Raw genomic sequence first — 13789 nt, 5'->3', positions numbered from 1 at the left:
CTATATCTATCTATCTATCTATGACTAAGCATCTAATGAAAATAAGCCCGAGAAATAAATAGCCATAAAAAAAGAACACTGCCAAAAATTTCACTCAAGAAACACACTCAATGAAGAAATAATTAAGCAAATCAAACAAGACAACTCTTTTGGAGCTTTCAAAAAAAAAATCAATGCCATTAAAAAGAAAGTTGGGGATTCTTTCTAAACTAAAATAGATGCAGCAACCATGTAGGTTAATATTTGATTTTAAACAAAAACAGCTATAAAAGACATTCATGGGACAATTGGGAAAATAAGAATATAAAGAGTATATTATGATATTACTATTAATATTATAAAATGTGAAATAATGTGATTGTTTAAGATAATGTCCATTTTCTTAGGAGGTGAATATGAAAATGATTGTGAGTGAAGTGCCATTCTGTCTGCAACTTATGCTCAAATGATACACCAAAAGTATATATATTTATACACTTATAGACAGATAAAACAAATATGGTCAATTATTCACAACTATTAAATCAAGAAATATAATATATTGGGGAGGGTATGTGCTTTTGGGTAAATTGGAAGGGGAGATGAACCATGAGAGACTATGGACTCTGAAAAACAATCTGAGGGGTTTGAAGTGGCGGGGGGATGGGAGGTTGGGGTACCAGGTGGTGGGTATTATAGAGGGCACAGCTTGCATGGAGCACTGGGTGTGGTGAAAAAAATAATGAATACTGTTTTTCTGAAAATAAATAAATTGGAAAAAAAAAAGTAAAAAAAAAAGAAATATATACATATTTCTGCTAGTCTTCTTTGATTTTTTCAAAAAATTTTTGGAATTTTTCAAAATAAAAATTTAGCGAAAAGGAATAGGATAATATAATTCACCATATTTGTGTATACATGAAGAAAATATAATTTTTGCTTATTTTTATAAAAAAATCCTTCTACTATAATTGGAAGAGATCACTTTTCTTAAAAATATCTTTCATGCTTAAAACTGAGACATAGTGATTAATTATTTTTTAATAAAATGCACAAAAATTCCTTTACCTTTTTAAAAAAGATTTTATTTATTTATTTGACAGAGAGAGAGACAGTGAGAGAGGGAACACAAGCAGAGGGAGAGGGAGAGGAGAGGAAGTAGCAGAATCCCCACTGAACAGAGATCACTAAGTGGGGCTCAATCGCAGGACCCTGGGATCATAACCTGAGCTGAAGACAGTTGATTAACTGACTGAGCCACCCAGGCATTTACCTTTTTGATAGCAAATGCATATGTGCACAAAAATGGATTGCAGAAAAAAATTATATATAGCAAATATAGGTAAAATGATCCTAAGACAAAAATTAAATGCAGCACAACATTAAAGGAATACAAGAGCCAAGGAATTGATACTAGGATGGGAAGCACAGGGCACTATAATATTCATTGATATAATTCATCACTTCAACATACTGAAGAATAAAAATACAGCAAAAACCCAGAAACTAGTAAGATGAATAGACATCCTTAAAGGAAAGTGAGCAAATGTTTAAAAAATACTCCTGTCATACTTGGTAGAATAGATATTTTCTCTCTTGATAACTGTCAGAAAATTTACTATTATACCATTAAGCTACGGAAGTCAACTTTCAATGTTTCAACTATGATGCAGAAAAGGTATTTTATAGAATTTTAGATCTTTTCTTGATTAAATCAATGGGAAATTTCTCAATATGATAAGGATAATGTAGTGAAAGCAACAGACGTCATAATTAATGGTGTGACATTCATATTATAGACAGTCTCAAGACAAGGTTGACAACTGTCACTACCATTATATAACATTAACATATATAACATTTAGAAGTTCTAACAAACGCAATATGATAGGAAAGGAGCAGCTAAAAATATTTATTTCAAGTGAAGAAACAAATTTCATTTTTATAAGGAATACAAGTACCTACCTAGTTTTGAAAATTGAAGAGAATCAACTATCTTAACCAAAAAAAAAGGTTAGTGATGTCAGTTATAAAATGAACATATACAAAGTAATAAATTCATCATAGGCTGTCAATAAACAATTTGAAAATATAATGAAACGTGTTTTTTTAAAGATTTTATTATTCAGGGTGCCTGGATGGCTCAGTCATCAGGCGTCTGCCTTTGACTCTGGTAGAGATACCAGGGTTCTGGGATCAAGACCCACATCCAGTTCTCTGCTCAGCAGGAAGCCTGCTTCTCCCTTTCACTTCCCTGATATGTTCCCTGTCATGCTGTGTCTCTCCCTATCAAATAAATGAGTAAAATCTTAATTTTTTTTAAATTTTTTGTTTATTTGAGAGAGCGAGTGCATGAGAGAGCATGAGGAGAGGGAGGGGCAGAGGGACAAACAGACTCCCCACTGAGTGGGAGGGCTCTCTGAATCCCAGGACTCTGAGATCATGACCTGAGGTGCCCAGGTGCCCCTGAAATTTATTTTAATTAAGACATAATATAACAGAACATGTAAAATGCCTCTTCAAAATGGAAACACATAAATTTATCTAAAGTTTCTTTCAGAATTTTTTTGAACTTTTCGGAGGATGTAAGATAAGACTCAGAAGAAAAATGTGATCTATTCCCAATTCAGAGATTTACCATTACAAAGTTTTTCTTTGCCATGAGCTAATTTATTCATTTAGTTCCATCGTTCATTCTATTCTCACCTAATAACATGGAGATACTTTCATGTTGCCTAAGGGATAGCTTTCCCAGGTGATTCTGAAACTCATCTGGAGGAACAAACAAAAACTTCTGGCTTCCGGTCAAGGCAAACTAGCTTGTTGCAGACCCAAAATCCTCCTGTCCATGATACACAGAAGAGCTGAGCTAATGGAAAGCATCCAGGGAGGGCAGCAGAGTCTACCAGAACAGCAGGCTCTGGAGGTAGAGGGGAGGTGCAGTTGGGTGAGCTTGACATTGGCCACCAGCTCTCTCTCCCCTGAAGACATTTATTTGTCTATTTCCAAGTGAGTCCCGAGAAGCTGTGAAACTTGTGAGAGAGTTTAATGGTCTCACAGAATGAGGGGTTCAGGACTCACTGAGGACGAGAAGCCACAATGAATGCTACAGATTTTAAGTTGCGGCCCCCAAAACGCTACTTCCTAGAAATAGGGGTGAACAGAAAGAGAGCTTTCCAAAAGACCAAATGCTGGCTGTAGCTGTCAGAGGCTTGGTTGCTGAGTGGATTAAGATGTTTCTTCTCCAGGGCGCCTGGGTGGCTCAGTTGGTTGCAACTGCCTTCGGCTCAGGTCATGATCCTGGACTTTCAGGATCAAGTCCTACATCGGGCTCTCAGCTCCTTGGGGAGTCTGCTTCTCCCTCTGACCTTCTCCTCTCTCATGCTCTCTCTCACTCATTCTCCCTCAAATAAATAAATAAAATCTTTAAAAAAAAAAAAAAAAAAAGATGTTTCTTCTCCAGTAACTGCCCCCCCCCCCGGAAGCCAGGATCTGAGCTGGCTCTGGTTTGCTTGCCTTCACTCACCTCACCCCAAATCTGACTCTGATGGATCCCTACTGTATTACAATTATGGTATTTTATTCACCATTGATTTTTTTAAGTTCATCTTGAGTTTTTAAAAAAATATTTCATTAAAATATTTATCTTGATGACTTAAGGTTTTGGTGCCCCCTTCACTTTGGTCCTGAGGTGACAGGTTCACTCACTCTATCCTAATCCCAGCCTTGAATCCTACACTTCAAACCAGTGAATTCCATTGCATGCAAATTACATTTTAGAAAAGCTGTTAAAAAATAACACAGAGAAACAGCTTCTTTTCACTTGCAATCAAGGAAATCAAATTCAAAACATAAATATACCAGGTTGTTCAGTTAACCTTTATCAGATAAAGACTTCTGGGATACAATTTGGCAAAAAAGTACTGAGACAGATGCCTTCAAAATATACTGATGGGTATACACTTTGACATAACTTTTGGGAAAGTGAATTTAGCAATATTCATCAAGACCTTTAAAATGTTCATATTCTGACACAAAAATTAGTCTACAAGATGTCTATCTTAGAATTGTTAAGGTATTAAGGGGGGCACTTGTGATGAGTACTGGGTGTTATACATAAGGGGTGAATGACTAAATTCTACTCCTGAATCCAGTATTACCTTGTATGTTAGCTAACTAGAATTAATTAATTAATTAATTAAAATTTTATTTATTTATTTGACAGAGAGTAGGAGAGAGAGGAAGAAGCGGGTTCCCCATTGAGCGGGGAGCCTGATGCGGGGCTTGATCCCAGGATCCCGGGATCATGATCTGAGCCGAAGGCAGAGGCTTAACTGACTGAATCAGCCGGTGCCCCAAGCTAACTAGAATTTAAATAAAAACCTAAACAAACAAACAAAAGACTGTAAAGCAGAAACAACCTAAATATTTGAAACATGGCATAGGTTAAATAAACTATGATTATGCATCAGATGTAATACCATGAAGCCATTAAAATGTTTTATAAGTATTATTGACTAATACAGAAAAGATGTTCTCTAAGTGAAGAAAAGTCAGGTTTCAGAATATTATGTGAAGTCATTTTTTGATGACTGCTTTTCTTTCTGTGTTCCCTCTCTCACTGTGTCTATCATAAATAAATAAAAACTTTAAAAAATAAAATAAAATAAATAAAACTTTCTGAACCTGTTTTTTCACCTGCATAATGGGGATAGAACCTATTCCATAGAGTTATTGTCAGAATAAAATTCATGCAAGGGGCTTAGCATGGTGCCTGGAACATAGAAAGTGTCCCGCTTGAACTACTAATATTTTCCAATTCTTCTTGTTCTCTAATGAATATGGGAAAAGTTGAATATAGGCATGACCCTTGTCCTCTCTTTCCATATGGTTTCCGTAAAGCGGAGAACTCATTGTCTCTGTCATTGGGTAAATATGTTCTATCACTGGATTCACAGTACCTAGGATCAGAGGTGGTGAAAGCAGATGTGTAATTGGTGCTTGTGTGGAGACTCTGAAGACATAGTAACAAGTTAAGGTCACGGGAGGCTAATGGTACAGAAGGCTGATGTTAGTCATAACGCAGTCTGATTTTCATATTGGATTAGAAGAAGCATAGCTTAGCAGAAAACCCTTCACTTGACTCATTCTCCATTTACTACCAGGGATCTAAAACTCTTCTTCCCTAAGTGAAGCCGGTTTGTCTTTCTTGTTGTACCTAGTTAATTGCTTAACTTGAACACCTCCGTGAGTTATGCACACCTTGGGGGGAAACCCAGCACTTTTGCTTGGATCTTCAAAGCAACTTGCTAAATTTGAGTCTGATTCTAAAATACCAAGGGAGATAAGGCTCTAGTGGAGATGAGGGCAGAACTCTCTTCCTGCACCTTTGCTCTAGGGGTTGGTGTCGCACTTGGGGACTGAGAAAAGAATGTACAATGTTTTATGATTTGGGGCTTGTGATGTTTTCAGAGTTGTTTACTTTTCTAAGACAGGCATGGGCCAGAACACTCCCTGAGTCCCATGATGTGACAGAAGTCTCTTAGGGTTCTATATGCTGCCACTTTCCAGATACTCTTAGCTGCTGGAATGTGGCAGCTGGCAGTTTGGGGCTATGCATCATAACAGAAGTGTATGGGTTGTGTATCATAACAGAAACAAACCCTATAAAAATGGAAAAATTATTAAGGATGGTTTATCTCATCTGTTCACCAATAATTCTTGCTTTTTTCCTGACCAGATCCCTGAAATCAGTTTCTCCAGACATAGTAACCAAGTTTATTTGAGCAGTAATAACCACAATGAAATGCATCTCCCAGGATCTTGGTTTTCTTGTTAATTTTTGTCAGCATTGCTTCATGATAGGGGCCTCTTAGAAAGCAGAGATTTGTTCAGTTTTCTTTTAAATAGTTTTTAAACTCTTCCTAATTACATTTTATTGATTCTCTTTGCAGAAAATTTAAAAACATCAAAAAATAAGAAAAAAATCCTAACACTACAATCCCAACACTTGGAGATAACCCTGGGATGTTTCTTCTCAGGCCTTTTGTTTTAGTTTCCATCTGGGTCATGTATCACAGAAGACCACACAGAGAGGTACTAATTAAATATGCAGAAATGATGATGATGGCTGGAAAGCTATTACAAACCTGTTTCTGTCGGTAGCTTAATTTGTTCTCCCTGAGTCCCGGAATCCTCTTGGTCTTCAGCAGAAATACAACCTATAAAGACAAGTTGAGGAAATCATTTAAAATGTGCCTCCTAAATTGGTTCATAGGTATATTGAACAATCCTCTAGAAACCAAAGTTTTTTAAAAAAGCATCAAAAGAATGTTAAATCTGGATTCCCAATTTAAAATTAGTATGTGTCAGGTTTTCTTTTTAAGGATTTATTTATTGGTAAATAAATACTCCGAAAATATGAGTTGGACACTTAACCACCCAGTCAGCCCAAGTTTGTGTCAGTTTTGAGGTACCACCCCATCTCTTGCTTCCCCTCTCTTAGGGGTCCTTCCCCAAGTGTTCATAGTGGGGTGTCCGTTTCTTTCTAAAAACCCAATGTCACACCAAGCTAATGAGATTCCTAGGTTTGGGGGCTACACAGCATGTTATCTCAGGCTGAGCTTTGAGAAGTCCCTGAGGTTTAGAGGTGGAAGGGATTTTATTCTATTGTGTATAGGCACAAGGAAAGTGAGATGGACTGATTCTACACAGTTAAACTAGTCTGCACCAAAATTCTGGTCAATTGTCATTTCTGCACTACTCTTTATTGCATTTGAGTTTATTATTTATTTATTATTAATTATTTGTTTATTATTTATTGCGTTTGAGTTTATTGAGCTTACTTTGTGCCTTGCAATGTGTGGATGAGTAAGTAAGGACCCAGGTTTTACTTTGAAGAACTTTAAGTGGTCCCTGAAACCCAGCTCAGAATGCTTTCCTGTAACTTCTACATGGCCAGAAAGACACTCCTCCATCACTGAAGACAAAGGAGATGCCTTGTTTCTTCACTTCATCATTCTAAGCACATGCTTTGCAAACTGATGTACCTGAGGACTATGTAGGAAGAGGCTCCTGGTATAAGGGTTTATCTACACGGAGCTCTCATTTTGTCTAAACAAAGAAAGACAAATATTCTTTTCTTTCTTCTCCTCCTTCCCTTCCCCTCTTCTTCCCTCCCTTTACTTGTTTCCTTCTTGGTTCAGCCAATATCCTAATGCATGTCAAGAGCTATGCTGGATCCTGGAGATACACCAATGAATAAAACAGCCATAATACCTGTGTCTTTGGATCTTCCAATTAAATCTGTATCTTATGGTCTAGAATGCAAATTCTGCATAAATATTAAAGTAAAATCAGGAAACTTTAAGAGGTCCTGCTTCATGACATCGTTTGCCGGTCAGAGTGTTGCAATACTCTATTCTCAAATTCTTTCTTAGCGTCAGAATCTGATTTTCAAAGAAAAGCTTTGAACACACCAAGTTTTCTGCCCGTGTCAGAGCTTTAACCCTTGCTCTTCCCTCTTCCTTCAATGCCTTGCCCCCAGATGTCTCTAGCCGGCTTTTTTTCGTGGTTCACTTCTCAGCATAAATGTCACCTACTCTGAGAAAAATTTCCTGCTGCCCTTTTGGAAATCAGCCTGCTGCATTACGTTTATCACCTTTCCCAGTTTGGTTTTCTTTGTGTTATTTATCACTGCTCTTACGTTAGTGGTTTACTTATTCCATTTAGTGCTGGTGTTCCCTCCCACTGTCTGCCCCCACCCACGCTGAGCAGACCCTCCCCAGGAGCTCACGGTTCTTACTGCTGCGGCCTCAGGGTCCAGCACGTGGCCCGAAAGTGTCGAATGAATACATGAATTCAGGGATCGGGAATCAAACAATCTGAGGAGAACTTACTCTCCATTTGGAGGATGACATCTGATAAATTTAGAATTAGAAATACTGGTTTTACCCTTAAGATTCCTGGGGAAAGAAAAACAATCTTCTCTCTTTTTCTCTCTAGTCAAAGATGTTTAACCACCTTCACACTTTCCAGACTCTCTCCTTCAGTTGCTGCGGGGGGAAGGGGAAGGATCCTGCTCAAACATCTTTGCGTTACTCTATCAAGTAGTTACATCCAGAGAATTCTTCAGAGGTTTTCAGAAAAGGCAAAGATGGTAAGGGAGCAGCGTAGGCACTGAGGCCTCACGGTGCTTGGAGTCACATGGCCTTGGTGATCACTCATGACGTTTTTACTGAAGGCCTTAGTATACTCTAGCAAGTACTGATATGAAGAATTTCTTTCTTTTCCAGGATCCTTTTCCAAATATCCCACCCCACTCCCGCCGCAAAAACAAAACAAAACAAAAAAACCCCAAAAAACCAAAAAACCCCAAAAGGTTAATGCAGGCTCCCTTCCCCCTCTGAACAACAGAAAAATACCTCTTCTTTCTTCTGTGTAATAGCTCTACAAGTGCTGGAATATATTTAAATGTTATACCTCATCTCCTCTGCTTCTTCTCGCTTCTTCAAGCTAACTGTCTTTAAACTTTGCTACTTAAAAAAATTAGAGCAATTTTATTAGTCTTCTGTTTTCCTGTAATTTTCCCATATTCCTGGCCTTCTCGGAAATCATCACATACCCAGGTTTACTCCCTAGACAGTAATTATTATCATATCTAAATTATTTATTAATTTGCTATTACTTTATTTTGTCCTTATTTCATTCCTGGGAGCGGGTACCAACATTGTATACATTTTACAGATGAAGATACTGAGGCGAAGAGAGGATACTTTGCCTTAATGTTCCCCAGGCTTTCAGAAGTGGAAGCAGGTTTGAGTCCATGTTTCTCATGTTTCTCATGCCTGCATTTTAACCATTACACTACTTTATCCCCTAATATATCTTAGAAAATGCTATATCCTTTCCCTGTCTCCTACAGAGTGCCCAGAAGATCCCTGATCTGTGCTCCAATTTGAGTCAGAGTAATGTCTGGGGGATAAATACATTTCAAGGAACTGCCTGCTTCTTATCTCTGTGCTGGGTGCTAGTATTTCTAACACATAAACACTGCATTTGAGAAGACAGTAACCATACCACTCTCAGGAAGAAGCCAAAACTAATTGCTAATTTAATACAACTTAATAATACTCCATATTATGATATGATATTATGATATGATATGATATTATGATTATCTCAGGGTCATGGATCGAGCCTAACATTGGGCTCAGCGCTGAGCATGGAGCATGCTTGGCAGCCTCTCTCTCTCTCCCTCTACCCCTCTCTGTTTTCTCTCTCTCTCTCTCTCTCAAAATAAAAAAAAATAAAATAAAATAAAAAATAGGGGCACCTGGGTGGCTCAGTCAGTTAAACTTCTGCCTTTGGGTCAAGTCGAGATCCCAGGGTCCTGACATCAAGCCCAGGTCAGGCTCCCCGCTCAGTGGGGATCCTGCTTCTCCCTCTCCTCTTTCTCTCACTATTTCCCTCTTTCAAATAATAAATAAAATCTTTAAAAACAATAAAATAAATAAAAATAAATAATATTCTATGTTAATCTTAATGAATTGATTTTGACATTTTGATATCTCCCCAAACCACATAACACCTAAGCCAATAAGACTTGCTTTTTCTTTTTCCTCCATCATTCCTCAGTAATGGACCAAAGAGTGGGAAATAACTCCCACATGAATTCAGAGTTCATGCTTGTAGCTCGTACTCTTTCAGTGGGAGAAGGAGGAAATTCAAATTCTTCAGAAAACTGTTTTGAAAACTGAGGACCCAATATCCACCTTCATTGGTGACTCTTTAATTTAGAAATTAAACACAAAGAAGGCAACAAATTTATTCACCTGGGGATATTTCTTATGCTATTTGATACAATTCTTTTCACTGTAGCTGGACTTAGAGCTGAAGCATGCTTCTCTTACTGGAAAACTCTGATCCAGCCATAACTACCTGACACTGTACTCTGATTCCTTCCACCGTACCAGCTCAGTTCCAATAAAAATCCATTCACCAGACTGAGATCTAAGACACTAGTCATTCATTTATTCATTTAAGTAAGATAGAACTTAGAGCAGGCAGTTTATATTTTAATCTATAATTTTATATCCAATATAACAGCATCATGCTAAAAAAAGTCCACTTACCCAAGATTAGTAGTAATATAATTACTATTTTTTCGTACATCCTGAGATCAGTGCTCTCACTAGTCAGTACCGGGAAGCCACCAAGGACGGACTGGTATGGTAGCCCGTGGTCCCCACCCAGGAGCTGGTATCTTTCAGACACACCTTTTTGAGGCAGACTGATAGGCCTGGGAAGCATTTTAAGTTAGGCAAATTTGTCAAACATCTGTCAGTAAAGATACATAGATAGCTTCTTAGCTGGCATTATTAAAGTGTTAAGTAAGGTCTTCACTGCAGGGAATTGGTTGCTACATGTTAAATTTATTTGGCATAATTTTTTCTAAGATTTTATTTATTTATTTGACAGACAGAGATCACAAGTAGGCAGAGAGGCAGGCAGAGAGAGAGAGAGAGAGAGAGAGAGAGAAGCAGGCTCCCCGCTGAGCAGAGAGCCTGATGCGGGGCTGGATCCCAAGACCCTGAGATCACGACCCGTGCCGAAGGCAGAGGCTTTAACCCACTAAGCCATCCAGGCGCCCCTATTTGGCAAAAGTTAAGTGAACATTGCAAGGCAGTGGTCTTCAGCAGCTGCTCAGTTGGAACTTGAAGGCCAGAGACAGGGTCCCTGAGCAAGGGTTGGGTAGCCGTTAGGGAGCTAGAGACCTTCTCATGTTTCATGTAGAGATCCTCAGGGGCCGGGATGAAAGTGACTTCTTACATGTGAACTGAGTGTATTGGAGAACTCCATTGCCATTGAATGCTCTGAGGTTTGAAAGAACTCCCACACCCACGACAAGTCACACAGTGATCTGAGAGTTCATGAGACGCAAGAAAATTTCATTTCAAACCGGTGTTTCAATGCAACAGCTAGGACCAGCGTGGCTGCAATCAGGGCGTTCTTTCTCTCCAAAATATGCCTCACTAAGCAAGCAGAAGTGTGTAGCAGGACAATCATGCAAACACTCAAACACAAAGGCAGATGACCCCAAAACCTTGTTGTAAAGCAGGTTAAAATGTGGGGTATGGCCCTCTGAGGAAGGGCCATTTTAAAGGGAGGCAGAAAACAAAACAAAAGAATATGAATTAGATCTGAAACTGCTCAAAAGAAGGCACTTGGGTACTCTACCTAAATCTTCCCGTTAGAGCCATGAATATCTTTCCTGCTTGCCCTAGGAAATCGACTTGCTAAGTTAGCAATTTGTCAAATAAATTATATGTATATCTTCACCCAAAATGTGGTTTAAAAGACTATTTATGAAACTAACGGTTTGCAGCCTCAGGAAATGGAGCCACAGAGAGAGGAAAAAAAGTCTTTTACTGGGGAAAAGATGGAGAAAAATGTCAGCTAACATCCCAGACAGGGAGCTTGGAGGGACAGAGCAGGCACTGAGATGCAGGATTCAGGGGGCACTAGGACTGAGGGTCACAGAGGGGGACTCAGAGACAGTGCAAGAATGTTAAAACCCCAGAGTCCTGGAGTCTCTCTGAAGGGCCTGCCAATTCATGCAAAGCAATTATAGCAAAATTTAAAAGTAGTTAAATGTAACCAATATTTAGGAAACCAAAATCTTGCTTAAATTTAGTATTTGTTATGGCTGGATATCAGTTTGGGTTGCAGAAATTGTTCCTAGTAGACAGTCAAATAAAGGAGATTTATTTTTGAATATTAATAAAAGCAATAAGACTATTTCACATGATTTCATATTTTTAAGGTGAGAACAATTAGCATGAGCCTTAAAAATGCTATCTCCCTTTGAAAATAGGCAAATAGTCACTATCCTCACAATGGATTATTAGGCAGCTATTAAAATCATGTTTTCAAGAACAGTTGATATGGAGACTCGGGATAAAAATGGAAAATGGCAAGATCCAAAATTTTTTTTTTAAAGATTTTATTTATTTATTTGACAGACAGAGATCACAAGTAGGCAGAGAGGCAGGCAGAGAGAGAGGAAAGGAAGCAGTCTCCCTGCCGAGCAGAGAGCCCGATGTGGGCCTCGATTCCAGGACCCTGGGATCATGACCTGAGCCGAAGGCAGAGGCTTAACCCACTGAGCCACCCAGGCGCCCCGCAAGATCCAAAATTTTATATACAAAAATAAAATCCTGTTTGATTCTTTTTTTCTTCTGTGCTTGTTTCCTCTGCCTGGAACACACTCTCTTCTTACATGATCTATTTCTATTCTGCTTAAGATCTCAGTTTAAGAGTTCTTCCTCCAGCAAGCCTTCCCTGACTTCCTAAGTCTGCATCAGGGCTTTCTGTTCTCCTCTTATCATGGAGCTTACCATATTGCACTGCAGTCATCTTTGGGTTCTCACTGGACTACAAATTCTAAGTGTGCATGCCCAGCCTGTGGCTATCTTTCTATGTCATATCGGAGCTTCAGGTTACCTCCAGCATGGAAGTCTGTCGCTAAGGCGGAAGGAGAACAAGAAAATCAGTCTAAAATCCGTAGCATCTTCAGCCAGGAGCTTTCCTGGGGAATCACTTCATTAACCACTCTTGGAACTCCTGCAACACTTAAGCTAGTGCTTTCCTGCACGACTATTTCGTTGTATTGGTAAGTCTTGTCTCCCTTGTTCTACCTCCAGCACGGGGCAGAATACCCTACCGAGGCTGAGGGGCAGACAGTAATTCGTCATCAGTGCTGGCCACCAGACCACATAGGCAGCCGCCTCCATGAACAGCCCGCCCCAGAAGAGAAATGGATGCTTTGCTCTTGGTCACTAGGAACGATCAGTCAGCTCTTACCAGTGTGGGGAGTGGGAATTGACCTTGGGGTAAGGACAGTTTTGTAGCTTCCTGCAGGCACCCACGTTGACCCTACCTGGCCTGATTAAAGACAGGCAAAACCTGCAGGGTTCTCAGCGTTAACAGGAGGCGAACCGGCAGGACACACAGGGTGCGCGGAAGGAAACTGCGCAGTGACCTCTAGTGGCACATCGGCGTAATGGAAGGAAAATGTGAGACCCGAAAATGCAACAGAAAAAAATACTCAGATTACATCTTTCCCTTCCATGCAGTTCCCCAATCTTCTTTATATTCTTACTGAAACACATATTCCAGAGCATCACAAACCCCCACCTCTGAGATACATCATGCAAATCTGTCAGACAAATTTACATACCTTTTGAGAATTTTGAGTTTATGTCTAAAATAAAAAAAGTGCTTTTGAGACATTTCCTCAAACAGGGAAATCTTATTTCAGTTTCTTGGTGCTGTATGTCTTTGCGCTATTTTTTCTTGATGGCCAGTAGTCTAGAAGAAGGACGAATTACAATGTGGCAAAGGAGGAAAGTCAATTTGGATCTGCCAACCTAGCTCCAACTTGTTTCACCATTGTATCCCTTTTTGTCAATTACTAAGGTCCCAACTGTTTCAAGATCAAACTATACCTCCAGATCAGACCATGCTAGTCTGGTCTGCCTGTGGAGAAGTCTACTGTTTGTGTTTTTCATGGAGAACCAAAGAGGAAGGGTAGATGTGGGAAAGTTGACATAGTGGCTTCCATTTATCTTGTGCCCGGGAAGCTGCACTCTGCTTTGCCAGAGTGGTTCAACATCTTTCCTTGACCTTCTTTTGTTACCACAGCATTTCAAAATTGACAGAAACACAAATTTGACAAATATTTTGCTCAAAATAACTCTATTAGAGAGGAAGAACAGATACAGGTTTCCCCTGCTACCCAAAGGCAGAG

General features: G+C 39.2%; 1 protein-coding gene across 1 annotated transcript in view; it reads right to left on the bottom strand.

Annotated features, from left to right (window-relative positions):
- Positions 1-10189, bottom strand: part of LOC122919161 (glycophorin-A-like) — a 33467-nt gene extending 23278 nt beyond the window's left edge. The window contains exons 1-2 of the mRNA XM_044268032.1: positions 10113-10189; positions 6129-6200 (exon numbers count right to left, since the gene is read on the bottom strand). Coding sequence (XP_044123967.1) covers positions 6129-6200; positions 10113-10152 — 112 coding nt within the window. The 5' untranslated portion in view covers positions 10153-10189. The remainder of the gene's footprint in view (positions 1-6128; positions 6201-10112) is intronic.
- Between the last annotated feature and the right edge of the window lie 3600 nt (positions 10190-13789).

The sequence above is a fragment of the Neovison vison genome, chromosome 11, assembly GCF_020171115.1.
Source record: "Neovison vison isolate M4711 chromosome 11, ASM_NN_V1, whole genome shotgun sequence".
Lineage (NCBI taxonomy): Eukaryota > Metazoa > Chordata > Mammalia > Carnivora > Mustelidae > Neogale > Neogale vison.
Note: the sequence above shows the minus strand (reverse complement) of the source record. Positions and strands in the feature narration are given on the sequence as shown.